Raw genomic sequence first — 19,933 nt, forward strand, 5'->3', positions numbered from 1 at the left:
GATTAGGACACAGACATGCACATGCACACACGAAGACCCTGTGAGAGACAGTGAGAAGGTGGCCATCTGCAAGCCCAAGACAGAGACCACAGAGGAAACCCAACCTGCTGACACCTTGATCTTGGACTTCCAGCCTCCAGAACCTGGAGAAAACACATTTTTGTTGCTTAAGCCACCTAGTCTGTGATATTTTTTATGGTAGCCCTAGCACACTAATGCAGATAGGTGGGTATACAGATGGGTATATAGAAATATAGATGGGTATATCGAAAACTCTGCTAATGAATAAATGAGGCTATTATTAACTCCAGAAAAAGCAAAAAGTTGTATAAAAATTAAATATAATTGTTATAAGTAGGTGTCAGTAGTGAAGAATATTTACATGGTTATAATAATGTACAAATCAAATATTGATTATTGAAGGCTGGAAGGAGGGGATTGTATGTATGCATGCATGCGCACATGCATGCACATGAGCCTGTGTTAAAAAAGCTAAATCCTCCTCTTCCATAGTAGGAAGTCAATAATTAATGTCTATGACTGAAAATTCAAGAAATTGGTAAGCATATTATTGAAAATATGGAGATACATTTCAGAGAAAAAAGCTAAAGTAATTAAAAACCTGTTACCTCTGAAGAAAGGGGATGGGTTGAGGGAAGAGGTAGGTAAGGAAACTCCTGCTTTTTCATCTTTATCTTGTTAACTAGTACCTGTATTACTATGATGGAAATCAAGTTTTAACTCATAAAAAGAGGGAAGGAGTTAATTCTTCATACTGGCAGGTACCATTACAAAGCATGTGTATATGCTTTGTATATATGTGACACAGCCCTTAAGGAATTTACAGGTTAGTTGGGGAGAGAAGATGCACTCAATGAAAAGACACAAGGAGCTCTGGAAGAGGAAGAGCTGAGTTTGTAGTGGGTTCTTTCTCAGAGAAGCTTCCTGTGGGAGTGAGCCTTGGATGGCTGCTTTCAGGGTAGGTGCGGAAACGCACAGGTGAGGGAAGGGACACTGTCTGTACCAGGGTTGGTCCCACGGTCTTCCTGACCCTCTAGATAACCTCTTGTTTCTCTGACCCCTACCTAATCTATGGCTCTCACATCATGTGCAATGGTGGCCAGATCGCCTTGAACTTCACCTCCATTCAAAGATGTCACCACCCTGTCCAAAAAGGTCCCTCACCCCCTGCCATTGCTAACCCTTTATCCTGCTTCCTTTTCTTCTAGTTCTTTCTTGGCATTATATTATGTATTTATTGTTTGTCTCCTCTGGTGGAATGTAAAGTCCATGAGGACAAGGGCTTGGTCTGTTTTGCTCATGGTTGCCTCTGCAAAGCCTAGGGCAGCGTTGGCACAGAGAAACATTCAACGTATATTTATTGAATAAATAAATGAATAAACAGCTTATCTCCTCACCAATCTTCCCAGGGGGAAGACTATTTCTCAAACTCCTCTTGAACACAGGGCTGACAGCTATATATTTTTTTTGGCTGCATCATGCAGCATGTGGGATCTTAGTTCCCCGACCGGGGATGGAACCCATGTCCCTTGCAGTGGAAGCATGGAGCCCTAACCACTGGACCTCCGGGGAATTCCCAGAAAGTATATTTCTTAATAAAGTCATTTGCTGCCTTTATCCCCGAAAACAATGTTTTATCCATTGAGTCCTCAGTTTCCTCATCTGTAAAAGGAGCCCCATTTCCCTCCCAGAACCCTGGTACCAGGGACAACTGGAAGCTTCCCCCCTTTGAGACAAGACCCAAGTCGCCCACTGTCCCTCCTCCTTCCCTGCTGCCCTACCCTACGGGGAACATTGTTGACGGTCCCACCATGGCCACCTCCGTACGTTTCTGGATGTCCACGACATCGCTGGGGTACAGCTCCACCTCCAGGCGCCCATCGGCCTTGTTCTTGTCCAGCCAGCGGTTGACAGGGAAGATGTACTGCTTGCCTTGGCGGGGCACATGGATCTGGATGCTGCCCAGGAACCAGCTGGCATGCATGCCCGTGTTGTCGTGCCCGATCACCAGCCGGTTGATCTGGAAGGGAACCCAGGGTGCAAGTGAGCAAGGAGCCACTGTGTAGAAACCTTCATCCTTCCATCCCTACCCACCCCCAAACACTGGCACAAATGGCCCTCCTCAACCCGGTCTCCAGTTCCTTGGGAGGCGCAGGCTTAGCAGGAGGAGGCTGGGTCCCAGGCTTGCCTGCCAGCAGCCAGCCGGGGCACCAGGGCACCACCTCTCCTGCCTGGAGCCTCCGTCCTCAAGTCTTTAGTCCAGCTCACCTCCTGGGTACATTGTGAGAAACAAGTGTGGGAACAGCTATGGCAGGAGCTTTGAAAGCTCCAGTACATACTGAAAGTTAGGTGGTGGATTTCCTAAGAACGTGATGAATGCACAAGAAAGCAAATGTTCAAAATATTAACCATCAGCTTCTGATAGCCATGTTGGTGACTTGGCTTTTTGTTTTGTTTAAAACCATACACTACTGGACGTATTTTTGCATGTCTTCTTCGACACACCCATCCTATAGGTGACAGAATATGCAGACAACCTCAGGGCTCTGTCATTCTGTGTGCAATTCCTCCTCTCTCAGCACTGAAGTGCATTTTTTCCCTATAATACTCCATAGTTCAGTTGCTTCACTATTTTATATTTTATGTTAATCTTTGCCCACAAGTAACATAGATGAGCACATAAATGATCATGTTACCATCCTTAAATGTACCTAGCTCTTCAACATTCAAATGACTTTTATGGGTTTTTTTTGAAATGCTGTATACAGGGCAATTCTAACCTCAGATGGAAATATCAGACGGCCTTTGAGATCCCTTCCAGCACCCCCTAGATTCTCTTTGTGGTAGTCTGGAGGAGTGACGCGTGCTGTGAGTCTGGTGCCCAAAGGCTAGATTTAGAAAATTGTCCCTGTAAGCCTTGCTCTCACTCTTGTGCATACTAAGTGCACCTTTGCAGCTGGTAACAGAAACGTTATCACAGCTGAGTGCATGTAGCCCGATCCCCTGGAATTGTGGGAAGGAGACCAACTATATCTATAGACACAGCCTGAGAGCCTTTGGGGTGTGTGCCAAGGGGCATGGGAGAGCTTCGTTGTCTTTCTGCGGTGCTGGGACTGTGACAGAGCAAAGACTGGGACAGATATTTTCTACCTGGTGTGACAGAAAGCACCTTAATGGCAGGGACTGCCTGTCAGTTCCACAATGACCAGCACCGGACGTGAGCTGACGTTCAGTCAATAACAGCTAGTGTTTATTGAACACACTACTGCATGTGGGTGTTACTAACATAGTTAATGCTATAACAACCCCATTGGGATCCCTTTTGATAGCAATGAGGAAACTGAGGCAAACAGAGATGAAGTAACTTGCACACAGCAGGTACATGGAAACACTGGGCTTCAGACCCAGGCAGTCAGCAGCCTAAAACCATGCTCCCACCCTCTTGGCCACACTGTTTGTTGAGGGGGTTTCAGAAACACAAGAAGGGCCCAAACGCCCTCCCCCATCCCTCAGATGTCTCATTTATCTGTTGGCTGTTGCCAGAAGTCCTTAGTAATGCAAACAGCATTTCAGTCTACAATTATTAATTCAGCTTAAAATGTAAATACATTTTGATCAAGGAAAATCTTGATTTAAGCTCATTACCTTCAAGATATAAATGACTGACATGAGATCATTCCCCAGAGCACCTGAAATAAGGTGAGGCTCACCAAGAGGGGAAGGGGTTAGCAAAGGGGATGTTGTAACCCTCTTAGTTTCCACAAGCCACCGCCTGAGACGGGCAGGTGATAACATGAAGCCCAGCTCAGACATTGCTAGAAAAGTCTCCAACACTTGAGTGCAGGCAGTCAGATCCACACTTCTCCAGGTGAAGTGCTCAGACCCCTCGCAGCAGGGCCACCTGGAGACATGATGGAGGGAGACTCTTGGAGGCCCCATCCTCTAAGGCAGAGTCTCTCAGGTGTGGCCTGGGAGTAAACACTGAAACAGGGTTCCTGAGCGTCACTCTGATACACACTCTAGTTTGGAATTGGGAAGTATTTTCAGCCCCTCTTTACAGCTTTTCCTCCTCTCTTCCTTCCCTGTACACCACTGTCCCCTTCTCCAGTGTTTGGGACCCAGGTCCATCAGTCCTGGCTATGGAGGTAAAGGAAATGTTGGGATTACAGCCACTAAGAATACATCTTCAAGCCCCAAAGAGATTCTGGAAGCTTGACCACTGTTCACATGTCTTCTGCTGATCTAGGTCATAACTGGAAAACAATGTACTTCACTACTTGTGCCCCTGGGCATTTTTTTCCTTCAAAATGGGTTCATCTGTGTGTCTGCGAGTGTGTGTGTGTGTGTGTGTGTGTGTGTGTGTGTGAATCCATGTGCAGATACACGCAGGTGAACGGGTAAGATGCCATCATGTGGTCTCAGGAAGAAGACTTACAGGTCCAATGTTCAGGGTCTCCAAGGTGAACTCATCCACCCGGCCACGTTCAAAGTAGTCTTTCAGGTTGTTGTCAGAGACAAGAAGAACTTGCTTGATGGTGTCAGATTTGTCCCCGTAGAGCTTGATGTAGACTCTGGAATCTGTGCTGGCCCCAGGGACGTCCCCAGTCTTCAGGCTGATGTGATAGCGGAAGTCTGAACAGCCCAAGGCAGGAGGCAGGAAGGGAGGGTTTAGTGCAGGGTGAGCGGGAGGGAGCGTGGGGCAGGAGGCCGCTCCGCCAGGGCTGGGGCGCTCAGTTGGGGGTGGGGACCCTAGGGTCTTGCTCTCTTTACGTAACCCTGAGACTGGGGTTGGCTCCTGCCAGCCCCCCTCATCTCAAAATCAGAATTCTAATACCTGCTTGGCCTGCCCCACGGGGTGTGAATGCACTGGGAACAGTAAGGCTTGCAAACAATACTAAAATGTAAGAGACAAGGATTTAAAGCAAACACCTCATGCAATTTCTTGTCTGATGGATGAAGAAACTGAGGCAAAGGGAGCATCTACCTCCCTGCAGACAGGGTGTAGCATGTTTACACGGTGTTAGTGCTGAGTGTTCTGATCTCGGCTTTACAGGTGAGGAATCTGAGCTTCAGAAGATAATGTATTTGGCTCAAGATGGCAACAGTTAAGAAGGAGCCAGCCTAGCATTAAACACTAGGCATTCAACATTAAGCATATTTGAGAGTTGTGTTTTACACAATCATTTAAGAAAGTAACCTTGTATTCATTTTTTAAAAATTGAGAAAATTGAGAAATGGAAGCTGAGTTTTATCAAATAAAGTTTCTGGCATGATATTGAAATAATCACAACTACTTCCTTTGAACTATTATGTATTGATGTTTATATATTAAAGTAAAATAGTTGGAGATATTAAAAAAAAGAAGACGGAGTCAGCTATGAGTGAAACCCTAACATGGACCCCGTTTGGCCCCGTTCTCAACCGAAATGCCATGCTGATGTTACTCCATCTTATGACCTTGAAAGGTCTTCATTGTCTGTCCACAAGGGAGGATACAAATGCCTGGTAAAAGGCAAGTCCTGGGATAACCTGAGCCACAAGCCCAAGTCCTATAGGTTTGTTGCAGGGTATGGGTCTTGGGAATGAGGAGGGAAGCACTGAGAAGGCAAGTGATGCTAGTTCCAAGGCCCGCTGTGCATGGCTGTCTCAGGGCCTTCCAGCACTGGCAAAAAAGACTCAGAGAAAGGCAGCTGAGCACAGCTGCTGCGGGGGCAGCCCTACAGACCCGCCAGGCCCTGGTAGAGGCCAGACCTGTGGGTATGGCCCAGCTCAGCTCCTCCAGGGACACCTGAGGGCACCGAGGAAGTGGCTTTTGTCCTCCTTGCTGTAAAGATATAGCAGGAACTGAGAAAAAAAGACCTCTTCTTTACACCATTTTCCATCTAAATCCTTTCAAAAGCTCTGACTTGGGAGTGGAGAGCCTGAAGGGTCCTATCCATGTGGTAAAGCAGGGCTTGCTGGAGTGGGAAGGGCAAGGCAGGAAGGCACAGACTCCTGGGCACTGGTACCAGCTCCACTGCTGGGTGCAGACCTGGCTGTACTAGGAGATTCCCTTGCCACAGGCATGTGTCGTGTATCCAATGGGGTCATTAGTTCATCTCTTAAGGATCATCCCAGTTCTTAAATTCTGTAATTCTTCATTCAGAGAATGTAGAATTCCAACACTTCAATATTCTATCTGACCTTACAAAGATATTTAGCTCCGCCAGATGTGTCCCCATCTGACAAATGGGCATAACAACATCAGCTCTGCCTACCTTCTGGGGTTATCGCAGGGCTCACATGAGAAAATAAATGATAAATATGAGGTCTTGTAAAAGAAATGAGGTGTTGGTATTACTGAGGATTCTGGATATGTTTCTTTTAAACTTTGTCTAATGCTCATGATCAAACCAAGGCACTTGAAGAAATAACACCATTAAGGAAAGCTGTAAGGCCTCCAGGATAATTCTTGGCATTGAAAACAATGTTTTCATTGTACAGCCCCTTCCAAACGTGTTTATCCTCTCCAGGCCCTGAATGATAGGTACCCCCAGCAATGGGCAACATTAGCCTGTGTTACTGCTCTTGTTACTCTCATTGACAGAGGCCCACATGCGTCAGGGCCCCACACTGAGGGCCATAAAGTGGCTGTGTGCACAGCGCAGACAGACAGAGTTCCAGATCCTCCCTCAGAGCCTCTTCCTCTCTACCCTGCCCAGTGCTGCCTCCGTGGAGTGAAGGGTGTGTGCTTTCTCCAACTGCCTTCTAAGCAGCCAAGGGAGGGCATCTGTCCTGCCCAGGGCACACCTACCACCTGTCCTCAGGACGACTTACTCTTCAGTGTCGCATTGCTGTCACTGGGCAGCAACTCTCGGACCAACTGCCCATCATCCTTATCCTTGTCCAACCACCTGCTGGGCAAACGAGGGGCTGTTAGCTCTTTGAGTGGGGCAGCCTGATAACCAACCATCACACAATTCATGCAGAGTCACCAGGAGGCCAGAGCTTTGAACTCAGCAAAGGGAAATGGTTCTACCAGAGCTCAGAACAAAGGATCCCAACCCAGACTGGGGAAGGAGGGTTGCCTTGGGGAGGTGATATCTGGCTGAGACTGGAAGGATGACAAGGAGTTAACCAGGAGAGGAGGGAGGTGTATTCAGAGTGAACAACATGCTAGGATGGAGTGGAGCCTCCAGGAGCAGACAGCCAGCCAGTGTGGATAGAATAGAACGAGTGAATGGTGCAGTGCTGGCAGATGAGGCTGGAGAGGTGGCAGGGTCACTTGATGTGGAACTTTGGTAATCATGGTAAAGAGTCTTTCCTAAAAGCCATGAACACCTGTGTCATCATCATAAAAAAAAAAACCCACCTCTTTTTCTAAGAGTCCATCATGTGCGTGGCACTGTGATGGGAGCTCTGGGGTGGGGAGAAGGCAGAGAACATGCACTATGATGAATAAGACACAGCTCAGCCCCTGGAGAACCTGCAGTCTAGTTAAGAAGGCAGATAGACTGGCTGAGGTACTGGAGACCAAGACAAGGATGGATGTTAAACCAAAGTAAGTGCAACAGAAGTGTAGAGAAGTGAGAAGGGCTCATGGTGAAGGGCCACTGATATGAGTCCTCAAGGATGAATGAGATTTGCCAACAAGGAGAAGCTGGGTCTGGACCCTGCAGGGTTGGGATTTGATGGCTATGACTCATCAATATGTCAGACTGGGCTGTGGCATCTGCCAGCGGAAAAGACATTGGACCAATTTGCCTGAAAAGCACTGCTCCCACAGAGCACAGAGACCCAGGCTGGGAAATCAGACTCTCGTGCAAGCACGAGTTATCCAGGCCCCAGTACTCGAGACAGTCTGTGATATGGGCTGATGGCAAGAGAAGAGACACCCTCAGTGTTCTCCAGGGCAATGGGGAAACCAAGGTACTTGCTTCTTGACCATTTGTCTACATCTTGGTGCTTGTCTTTGCAGCCCACTCCTATTATACTCCCTAGAGGGAGGCAATTCCTGGGCCACAGAACCTATCAAAGGAAGTCAAAGCACTGTCTCCTCCCCAGCGTTCCCAGCATGGAGCTCAAGCTTCTCTAAACCACAGTCCTCTCTGCCAGTATACTGCCCCCCTCTCCAGGGTCAATTCAAGCAATACTGTGGTCTCTCCCATCTCTTTGCTCTCACCCTCCCTCCCTAAGCACATGATCTTACATTTCCATGGGACCTTGCTTTCAGCTGGCTGTTAGCTACCATTGACTACTACACATAAAATAGATAAGCAACAGGATCTACTGTATAACACGGGGAACTATATTCAATATCCTGTAATAGCCTATAATGGAAAGTAATCTGAAAAATATAATTGAATCACCACCTGAGGCTAACACAACATTGTAAATCAACTATACTTCAATTTAAAAAAAAACACTAGCTGACAATTAAGTTGTTATGCTTCCCATGAGCTTTCATGCTGTGAATCTAGAACAGCAAAAACCATCTGAGATTATAAGACATGAAGGTACAAACTCATGGCTTTGATGACAGGGTAAGGGAGAGATTTTGGGGAGCAAGGGAGTGCTGGCTAGAGCTCCTCAATCAACCTCTGACTGTCCTGCTGAGGTCACTGCAGCATCTCCCACAGACTTGGAGACCATGGAGGAGGAGGCAGTGATGTGGCCCTGTCAGTGTGCTCACAGGGACAGGGAGGGTGGATAGTCAGCAAGCCACTGGCCTTCGCAAAATCCCATCTGCTCTCCCTTCTTTCTCTCCACCACTTCTCCATCCCCAGGCCCTCCCCAGCAGCAGAGGAAACCATGACTTGTCATTTCAGTTTCCACCTAAATACTTGCAGGATATTAATAGGTATTTCCAAATATAGTCATTTTCTTTCAGCTTGAAACACTTCAGCCCAGTTTCAGAGTGAGATGTTGCTAAATGGATAAGCCAGTCTGCTGGAGATTTTATTACTCTTTCCCTGGGCTCACAAAAATGTGCAAGTATGCACACGTGTGCACACAGATGTACATACATAAACACAAACACATGTACACACATAAACACATGCACACACACATAAACACATGCACCTAAACACACATGTACACACGTAGGCACACACACACACATAAACACACACACACCTACCATAGCTAAGATGCTCACCACTCCCTGATCCTGGCAGAGAAGTTCTGATAAATAGGCCTGGTTTGTTCTCCTCTCCCAGGGAGTAAAATAATAGCTCAGGTGAAAAAAGAAGCAGTCTGTGAGCCCAGGTTCTACCTCCAGGTTCTTCAGAGTCCTCCTGGGTCCTGAAGCAGCAAATGCCATCACCACACACCTCAGCAAGATACCAGAATCCATTTTCTATGCCTCTTAGATAGCCTCATCCACCAGAGGGCAGACAGCTGAAGCAAGAAGAACTACAATCCTGCAGCCTGCAGAATGAAAACCACAATCACAGAAAGATAGACAAAATGAAAAGGCAGAGGATTATGTCCCAGATGAAGGTACAAGATAAAACACCAGAAAAACAACTAAATGAAGTGGAGATAGGCAACCTTCCAGAAAAAGAATTCAGAATAATGATAGTGAAGCTGTTCCAGGACCTCGGAAAAAGAATGGAGGCAAAGATCGAGGAGATGCAAGAAATGTTTAACAAAGACCTAGAAGAATGAAAGAACAAACAAACAGAGATGAACAATACAATAACTGAAATGAAAAATACACTAGAAGGAATCAATAGCAGAATAACTGAGGCAGAAGAATGGATAAGTGACCTGGGAGACAGAATGGTGGAAATCACTGCTACAGAACAGAATAAAGAAAAAAGAATGAAAAGAAATGCAGACAGCCTTAGAGGCTTCTGGGACAACATTAAATGCACCAACATTCTCATTACAGGGGTCCCATAAGGGGAAGAGAGAGAGAAAGGACCCGAGAAAATATTTGAAGAGATTATACTCAAAAACTTCTCTAATATGGGAAAGGAAATAGCCACCCAAGTCCAGGAAGTGCAGAGAGTCCCAGGCAGGATAAACGTGAGGAGAAACACACTGAGACACATAGTAATCAAGCTGACAAAAATTAAAGAAAAAGAAAAAGTATTAAAAGCAACAAGGGAAAAATGACAAATAACATACAAGGGAACTCCCATAAGTTTAACAGCTGATTTCTCAGCAGAAACTCTACAAGCCAGAAGGGAGTGGCATGATATATTTAAAACGATGAAAGGGAAGAACCTACAACCAAGCCTACTCTACCCGGCAAGGATCTCATTCAGATTCGACAGAGAAATCAAAAGTTTTACAGACAAGCAAAATCTAAGAGAATTCAGCACCACCAGACCAGCTTTGCCACAAATGCTAAAGGAACTCCTCTAGGTGGGAAAGAGACTAGCAACTTAAAACAACCTTGTACATATATATACTGCTATATCAAAACATCATGGGAACAGCAAACCCAAAACTACAATAGATGCACACACACAAAAGAAAAAGCAACAGAAACACAACACTAAAGATGGTCATCAAACCACAAGAGAAGAGAACAAAAGAGGAAGGAAAGAAAAAAGACCTACAAAAACAAACCCAAAACAATTAAGAAAATGGCAATAGGAACACACATATCGATAATTACCTTAAATGTGAATGGATTAAATGCACCAACCAAAAGACATAGACTGGCTGAATGGATATGAAAACAAGACCCGTGTGTATGCTGTCTACAGGAGACCCACTGCAGACCTAAGGACACATACAGACTGAAAGTGAGGAGATGGAAGAAGGTCTTCCATGCAAATGGAAATCAAAAGAAAGCTGGAGTAGAATACTCATATCAGACAAAATAGACAACAATAAAGACTGTTATAAGAGACAAAGAAGGACACTACATAACAACCAAGGGATCAATTCAAGAAGAAGATATAACAATTGTAAACATATATGCATGCAACATAGGAGCACCTCAACATATAAGACAAATACTAACAGCCATAAAGGGAGAAATCGACAGTAACACAAAAATAGTGGGGGATGTTAACACCCCAGTTTTGTCAATGGACAGATCATCCAGACAGAAAATTAATAAGGAAACACAAGCTTAAAATGACAAAATAGACCAGATAGATTTAATTGATATTTATAGGACATTCCATCCCAAAACAGCAGATTACAGTTTCTTCTCAAGTGCACAAGGAACATTCTCCAGGATTGACCACATCCTGAGCCACAAAGCAAGCCTCAGCAAATTTAAGAAAATTGAAATCATATCAAGCATCTTTTCCGACCACAACGTTATGAGATTAGAACTGAACTACAAGAAAAAAAACTATAAAAAACACAAACATGTGGAGGCTAAACAATTTACTGCTAAACAATTTGCTATTTAACAACCAATGGATCACTGAAGAAATCAAAGAGGAAATCAAAAAATACCTAGAGACAAATGAAAATGAAAGAACAACCATCCAAAAACCTATGGGATACAACAAAAGCAGTTCTAAGAGGAAAGCTTATAGCAATACACTCTTACCTCAGGAAACAAGAAAAATCTCAAATAAACAAGCTAACCTTACACCCAAAGCAACTAGAGAAAGAAGAACAAACAAAACTGAAAGTCAGTAGAAAGAAAGAAATCATAAAGATCAGAGCAGAAATAAATGAAATAGAGACAGGGAAGACAATAGCAAAGATCAATGAAACAAAAAGCTGGTTCTTTGAAAAGGTAAACAAAATTGATAACCCTTTAGCCAGACTTATCAAGGACAAAAGGGAGAGGACTCAAATCAATAAAATTAGAAATGAAAAAGGAGATGTTACAACTGACACTACAGAAATACAAAGGATCACAAGAGACTACTACATGCAACGCTATGCCAATAAAATGGACAACCTGGAAGAAATGGACAAATTCTTAGAAAGGTACAGTCTCCCAAGACTGAACCAGGAAGAATTAGAAAATATGAACAGACCAATCACAAACACTGAAATTGAAACTATAATTTAAAAACTCCCAACAAACAAAAGTCCAGGACCTGATGGCTTCACAGGAGAATTCTATCAAATGTTTAGAGAAGAGCTAACACCTATCCTTCTGAAACTTTTCCAAAAAATTGCAGAGGAAGGAAGACTCCCAAACTCATTCTATGAGGCCACAATCACCCTGATACCAAAACCAGACAGAGATACCACTGGAAAAGAAATTTACAGGCCAGTATCACTGATACTGATATTTACAGGCTGATGAACATAGTCCCAAAAATCCTCAACAAAATACTAGCAATTCGAATGCAAAAATACATTAAAAGGCTCATACACCATGATTGAGTGGGATTTATCCCAGGGGTGCAAGGATTCTTCAATATCCACAAATCAATCAATGTGATACACCACATCCACAAACTGAAGAATAAAAACCATATGATCATCTCAAAAGATACAGAAAAAGCTTTTGACAAAATTCAACACCAATTTATGATAAAAATGCTGCAGAAAGTGGGCATAGAGGGAACCTACCTCAATGTAATAAAGGTCATATACAACAAACCTACAGCTAGCATCATACTCAATGGCAAAAAGCTGAAAGCATTTCCTCTAAGATCAGGAATAAGACAAGGATGCCCACTCTCACCACTTTTATTCAACATAGTTTTGGAAGCCCTAGCTACAGCAGTCAGAGAAGAAAAAGAAATAAAAGGAATCCAAACTAGAAAAGAAGAAGTTAAACAGTCACTGCTTGCAGATGACATGATATTATACATAGAAAAGCCTAAAGATGCTACCAGAAAACTACTAGAGCTCATCAATAAATTTGGGAAAGTTGCAGGTTACTAAATTAATACACAGAAATCTGTTGCATTTCTATACACTAACAATGAAAGATCAGAAAGAGAAAGTCAAGAAACAATCCCATTTACCATTGCATCAAAAAGAATAAAATACCTAAGGAGACAAAAGACCTAAGGAATAAACCTACCTAAGGAGACAAAAGACCTGTACTGCAAAAACTATAAGATGCTGATGAAAGAAACTGAAGAAGACATAAACAGATAGAAAGATATACCATGCTCTTGGATTGGAAGATTAAATATTGTGAAAATGACTATACTACCCAAGGCAATCTACAGATTCAATACAATCCCTATCAAATTACCAATGGCATTTTTCACAGAACTAGAACAAAAAACCGTAAAATGTGTATGGAGACACAAAAGACCCTGAATAGTCAAAGCAATCTTGAGAAAGAAAAATGAAGCTGGAGGAATCAGGCTTCCTGACTTCAGACTATACTACAAGCTATAGTCATCAAAACAGTATGGTACTTGCACAAAAAATAAACCTATAGATCAATGGAACAGGATAGAAAGCCCAGTAATAAACCCACACACCTATGGCCAATTAATCCATGACAAAGGAGGCAAGACTATACAATGGTGGAAAGAAAGTGTCTTCAACAAATGGTACTGGGAAAACTGGACAGCTGCATGGAAAAAAATGAAATTAGATCATTATTTAACATCATACACAAAAATAAGCTCCAAATGGATTAAAAACCTAAATGTGAGACTGGACACTCTAATACTCCTAGAGGAAAACATAGGCAGAACACTCTCTGACATAAATCGCAGCAATATCTTTTCCAATCTGTCTCCCAGAGTAATGGAAATAAAAACAAAAATTAAAAAATGGGGCCTAATTAAATTCAAAAGTTTTTGCACAGCAAAGGGAACCATAAGCAAAATGAAAAGACAACCCACAGATTGGGAGAAAATATTTGCAGATGATGGAACCGACATGGGATTAGTCACCAAAATTTACAAACAGCTCATGCTGCTTAATATCATCAAAACAAAAAACCCAATCAGAAAATGAGCAGAAGACCTAAATAGACATTTTTCCAAGGAAGACGTATGGATGGTCAAGAGGCACATAAAAAGATGTTCAACATCACTAATGATTAAAGAAATGCAAATCAAAACTACAATGAGATATCACGTCACACCAGTCAAAATGGCCATCGTCAGAAAATCCACAAACTATCAATGCTGTAGAGGGTGTGGAGAGAAAGGAACCCTCCTACACTGTTGGTGGGAATGTAAATTGGTACAGCTACTCTGGAGAACAGTATGGAGTTTCCTTAAAAAACTAAAAATAGAGCTACCGTATGACCCTGCAATCCCACTCCTGGGCATTTATCTGGAGAAAAACATGGTCCAAAAGGCTACATGCACCCCAATGTTCATTGCAGCACTGTTTACAATAGCCAAGACACGGAAGCAACCTAAATGTCCATCAATAGATGAATGGATAAAGAAGATGTGGTACATATATACAATGGAATATTACTCAGCCATAAAAAAGAATGAAATAATGACATTTGTAGCAACATGGATGGACTTAGAGATTGTCATACTGAATGAAGTAAGTCAGATAGAGAAAGAGAAATATCATATGATATCGCTTATATGAGGAATCTAAAATGAAATGATACAAATGAATGTATTTACAAAACAGAAACGGACTCACAGACATAGAGAATGAACTTATGGTTACCGGAGAGGAAGGGTGGAGGGAAGGGATAGTTAGGGAGTTTGGGATTGACATGTACATGCTGCTGTATTTAAAAAGGATAACCAACAAAGACCTACTGTATAGATCAGGGGGGAAAAAAAGAATCCATTTTCTAAAAAATGTGTGAACTCTTAAGTGTTTGGGGGCATGGAGATCCCTGGGGTATGTCAGAGGCTTCAGCTCCTAGTCAGCCCTACAATCAGCAGCAGCAACAGCATCACCTGTGTCATCAGCAGACTTGGCTCCTTTCAAAGTGCAACTGGATTTCACCCTCATAATCACCATAAGACACTTGCTGGTTGGGAAGGCACAGAAGACCAGAGAAGTTAAGAGCTTTGCCCAAAGTCACCTAGCAGGTAGGTGGCCAGATTCCTGGGCCTTGCACCACGCTCATGGCAATTCAGCCAGTGTGGACACTCAGACTTCATCCTCATCCCCTTTTCACATTCCCCCTCTTCTTCCTCACCTGTCCCAGGGCTCAGTCCTCATTTTCTTTATCCACACTCTCCCTAAAGGATCCCCTCCATTTCCCTGACTTTAAATTCCATCTCTATGCTCTCATTTCCTGAATTTATTTCTCAAGGCCTGACTCTGCCTACTTGATGCACAAGCATCTCAAAACTAACATGACCCCACCGGACCTGCAGAGGCCACCCATCCCCAACCCTCAGCCCTTGCTCCCCAGGCTTCCCATTTCGGTAGAGAGGGTGACCTCTGCCCACCTACTGAAGGCAGAGACCTGGGGTCTCCAATTCTCCTCTCTCTTAATGGCAGGTCCTATGAACTCCACCTCCAGGATCCACCTGTGGTGTAACCCTTCCCCCCACCTTCGCTGCCACCACCTGGGGGCAGGCTGCCAAGTTACGGGCTGAATTGTGTCCCTCCCCAAGAAAAGATCTGTTGAAGCCTTAACCTCAGAATGTGACTTTATTTGGAAATAGTGTCCTCACAGAGGTAACTGAGTTAAAATGAGGTCATTAAGGTGGGCCCTCATCTAAAATGACTGATATCCTTATAAAAAGTGGAAATCTGGACACAGAGACAGACACATGCAGAGGGAAGACAATGTGAAGACAGAGGGAGAAGATGGCCATCTACAAGCCCAGGAATGCCTGCGGTTACCACAAGCTGAGAGGCATGGAGCAGACCCTGTTCAGAGCTCCTTCGCGGGAGCATGGTCCTGCCGACGCCCTGAGTTTGGACTTCTGGCCTCCAGAACTGCGAGGCAAAATTCTGTTGTTTAAGCCACTCAGTTTGTGGTACATTGTTACAGCAGCCCTAGCAAACTAATACATACCGTCATGGACCCCACAACACCTCCTGCCATTCTGTTTCCTCTCTGGACTCCCTACCACCTGTCCTCCATGCAGAAACCAGAGGCAACTACCTAAAATGGAAGAGCCCTACCAAGCCCTCCTGATATGGGCCTCTGCCCACCTCTGACCCCACTGGGTGGCTTTCTCCTTTGTCCACCTGCTTTGGTCTCATTGGAGTTCTAGAACCCTCAAGCTCTTTCCCCTGGCACTCTCCTTTTCATCCTGCAAGAAGTCAGCCTAAACGTCCCCATGAAGACAGACCCACCCACCTTCTCCATCCCTGACCCACCCTCTCCATCTCAGTGTGGCCTCTCCAGCAGCTGCTGCCACCACTGTGCATGTCCTCCAGCCCACTCCTCAAAGTTAGCAATTGTGGCTTTCTTAGTGTATTCATTTGCTCATTGCTTAGTTCCCCTCCAGACAACAAACTTCATGAGGACAGGGAGCAAGCGTATATAAATGCTTCATAAATATCTTTTGAGTGGATGGGAATAAAACAAGGAAGGCTGCTCCATCCAGCATCCCAGCCAGGCAGCCTCCGGGTCTAGCAGGGAGCAAACGGGTCAGTGTTGAAGAGAGACCAGAACTCTCCCACCCCCTCCTTCTTTGTGCTCCCTCCCCATGTGCCAGGCAGCCCTCACCAACCTCTGCAAACCACCTCCTCAGTCCCATGCCTCTCACCACTTCTCCAGCCTGGATGACACACCCTCCCTTCTCTTCACCATCCATTCACTCTCCAATCTTCCTTCCAGGCCCAGGTCCTGTTCTGCCTCTCTTGGGAAGCCTTCCCTGGCTCCCAAACCTTACTCGGAGCCTCTTTCTGTCTATTAGTGCCACTGACTTGGAACTGCCTGCATCATTACCTATCTTTCCAGTGTAATCCTCTTAATACTAACAGTGGCCATACTTTGAAGACTGTAGATGCCTTTGTCATGGACAAAAACATTTCACAATCATTGTGCCCTGGGATTGCCCCAGTGGCCCTCCATAGCTGGGAAACTGCTCTTCCTGGGCTGGTGTGGTGGTAAGCAAATCAGTTGCAGCAAATGTGTCTGCATGCACATGTGTGCACGAGTGCGTCTGTGTGCCTGGTAGAGAAAGAGCAATGCATTCGCTGCCAGGCTGTTAGGCAACCTGCCCCCACCCACTCCGAGGAGGGCTGCCCTTAGGCGAGAAGCCTGGGCCAGCCCTAAGGAAGTGACCTTGGACACACACGCAGCACCTCGTCCATAGGTGCAAGACTCAGCTTGGGACTGGGATTTGCAGAACCTAGTTGATCCAAAGCTCCAGTTAAGAGTGTACCTCCCAGACATTGCTACGGGTGAATGGGAATGGCCAACCAGACAGCACAAAAAATGCTGGTATTGCTCCTCATTATAGAAATGTCTCTCTCAGGAACGTTTGATAGAGCCCAAACTGGCTGTGAAAGAAATCCAAATGCTTAAGACAAAAGAGAAAAGAAACTTTACCTCACTAGTAAGCTGGGATAAGGAAATGAAAACAAAGTAAAATATCTTGACAAGATATTAAAAGGGAAAAGATGCGGTAGAAGGCCATCCAAATGGGGGAAAAACCACCTTTAATTCAAAAGTTTAGTTCAGCATGTAACAAAGCCTCTGAGGTAACTCTCAGTTGAAGTCTGAAGTTGTCATATTTTATCACTGAAAAATGCCAACATTTTGGTAATTAATAGACTTAGGAGCAGCACCACACTGGGACACCCAATGCTGCTGTTCCATCACCTGTGTGTGTTGGGGGTGGCGGGGATATGAGGCCCAGGTCTAAGTGCCACCAGCAGGGCCACGTCTTTTTCTGGACCAACTATATCCTTAAGCTACGATTTTGCTCCCTGCACCTGGAATAGGCTGAGTCTTCCCAAAACTAAGGCCCATAACCTAAGCTGGAGAAAATCAAAACAGACAGGACTCATGTACCTGAGACAAGGGAACTCCACGTTGTCGCTCTCGGGCTGCCCCTCCTCTCTCACCAGCACCCGCTCCAGGAACCAGCCACTGCCGCTGCCTTTGCCATCGTGTCTGATCCTCACCCGCCTTACCTTCCGCATGGTGACGGACTCAATGGTGAACTCATCGGCCTTTGTGGGAAAGACAGCAAGGCCAGTTAGATGTGGCTCCCCTGGGACCCAAACACCAAGGGAAGACACAGGCCCAGAAATCCTAAAAGCCATAGCCAATGGGTTGGGCTATTGGTCTTTCACAGGTGGGCCAGGGGCTACCCATAAAGAACGGATTGCACCTCTCCCTCAGTTTCTCCCACTGGACTATGTTCGATGTCAAGTTCCCAACAGCTGAGATCTGTATTTTTGGACAAACAATGGCCATTCCCTGTGATCTCCTTTTAAAAGGTAAATCCTCTAGGAGGATTAATATATTAAGCTGTTATCAGTCACTAACCGTTTATCATGAATTAATTCCTTGGTTAATCTCCTCTGGCTCCTTGCTACAGAAGGACACTGGCTCCCTTCTGAGAAAGGGAATGATTAGGGGGACCAGTGGTCTTATTAATTTCACAGTTTTGCCTGCCAGTGAAGCAGCAGGAATGCAGCAGGGGCTGCAGAGTTGCCAAGTCTACACAAGTGTACCTGGGGCCCTCTGGGAACAGGAACTCGAGAGTGGGATTCATGAAGGAAGGAATCAGAAGATGTAGAAAGAAAAGAGTAGGAAAGGGTGGAGAAAGACCTCCACTTGAATTCCAGGGCTTGCCCTGCCCTTGCTAAGGAAGAGGTGGCAGAAGAAGGAGAGGACCAAGGCTTACCAAATCTCTTCACCTGATGAGCAACCTTGGGTCTCACATTACTGAACTATGACCCTTAACTGAGCACCTACTGTGTGCTGAGGGTCAGGTCTGCTGGCAGGCAGTATATCTGTCATCTCTAATCCTCACAACAGCCAGCCACAGGTAGGCATCCTTTCCCCCATTTCAGACACAAGGCAACTGAGGCTCAGAGAATGGAGGGTCTGGCCCCGATCCTCCTGACTCTTTCCCCACTGTTTCACACAGCCTCCCCAGTAAATCCAGGTGATGGTTGGGGAAACCAAAGGGATCACCCAGCACGTTTGTAATGAGGCTAGGAATAGAACCCAATTCTCCCACTTCCATGTTTAGCGTCTTTCCTGATTTCTCTTTCAAAAAGGAAACGAACAAGTTGCCACCAGTGGTCATGCCTAGTGGAGAAGCAATGTTCCTTCAGGTGTCCCAGCTTTCTGCATGCCTGAGACCTTCAGTCCACACATAAAGGTGCCCAGCTTCCTTCCCTGCCCACCCCAAGTGTCTTCCTGCTCTGCCCTCTTCTCAAAGCTAAGGTGTGGGCCAGCTCCCAGCCTTAGGAGCCTGGTGGCTGTCATGCATGTAGTTCCCTGTTCGTGCACCCAGAGACAGCCTCTCTAATGGCCGAGGCACCAGTACCAGTGATCAGCTCTACTTAGAGCAGGGAAGACAAGGGAATGGGAAGGGGTGGGGCGGGGCTGACGGAGGTGCACTGCTGGAACTTACGTTGCCCTTCTCAAACAGGTCGGTGTTATTCCTGCAGTTGTAGAGCAGCCGCTCCCCCGTGTCCCCCACGTCACCAAAAAGGCAGAGGTAGACGTTGGCATCCGTTCCCGCACCTTCAATTTCCCCAGTGCACACTGTCACGCGGTACCGGGCCACTGGCAGGCAGAGAGAGGAACACAACGAGCTGGCAGCTCCCTGCTCCCAACACTGGCCCTGCTGCTCCCCACCTCTGAGCACTGCCTCCCCCTCTCCCCCCGCTCTCATCTGGGCTGACATTGCTCATTCCGCCAGCTGCCTCACACCAGTCAAGGGCCAGCTCACCTGCAAATCCCTTGTCCCAGACAGACCAGAGGTTCCCAATCCTGGCTAACTGTCAGAATGCCATGGGAAACTTTTATAAGAATTCAGATTCCTGAGCACCACCTCAGACTTCCCAAATCTTAGTTTCCAGAGTGGGAGCCCTAAAACTGCATTATTTACAAGCTCCCCCAGGGGACTCTGGTGGAGTTGGCAGTGTTTGGGGACCTCGGGTCTAATTC

The 19,933-nt window shown here is 45.4% G+C and overlaps 1 protein-coding gene across 2 annotated transcripts in view; it reads right to left on the minus strand.

Moving 5' to 3' along the window:
* LOXHD1 (lipoxygenase homology PLAT domains 1) overlaps positions 1-19,933 on the minus strand; it is a 204,147-nt gene that overhangs the window by 106,425 nt on the left and 77,789 nt on the right. For both annotated transcript variants that reach the window (XM_060119180.1, XM_060119179.1), the window contains exons 13-17: positions 19,395-19,549; positions 17,816-17,976; positions 6,838-6,914; positions 4,457-4,653; positions 1,849-2,041 (exon numbers count right to left, since the gene is read on the minus strand). In XM_060119180.1, the coding sequence (XP_059975163.1) occupies positions 1,849-2,041; positions 4,457-4,653; positions 6,838-6,914; positions 17,816-17,976; positions 19,395-19,549 (783 nt within the window). The remainder of the gene's footprint in view (positions 1-1,848; positions 2,042-4,456; positions 4,654-6,837; positions 6,915-17,815; positions 17,977-19,394; positions 19,550-19,933) is intronic.

Source organism: Mesoplodon densirostris, chromosome 15 (genome assembly GCF_025265405.1).
Source record: "Mesoplodon densirostris isolate mMesDen1 chromosome 15, mMesDen1 primary haplotype, whole genome shotgun sequence".
Taxonomy (NCBI): Eukaryota; Metazoa; Chordata; class Mammalia; order Artiodactyla; family Ziphiidae; genus Mesoplodon; species Mesoplodon densirostris.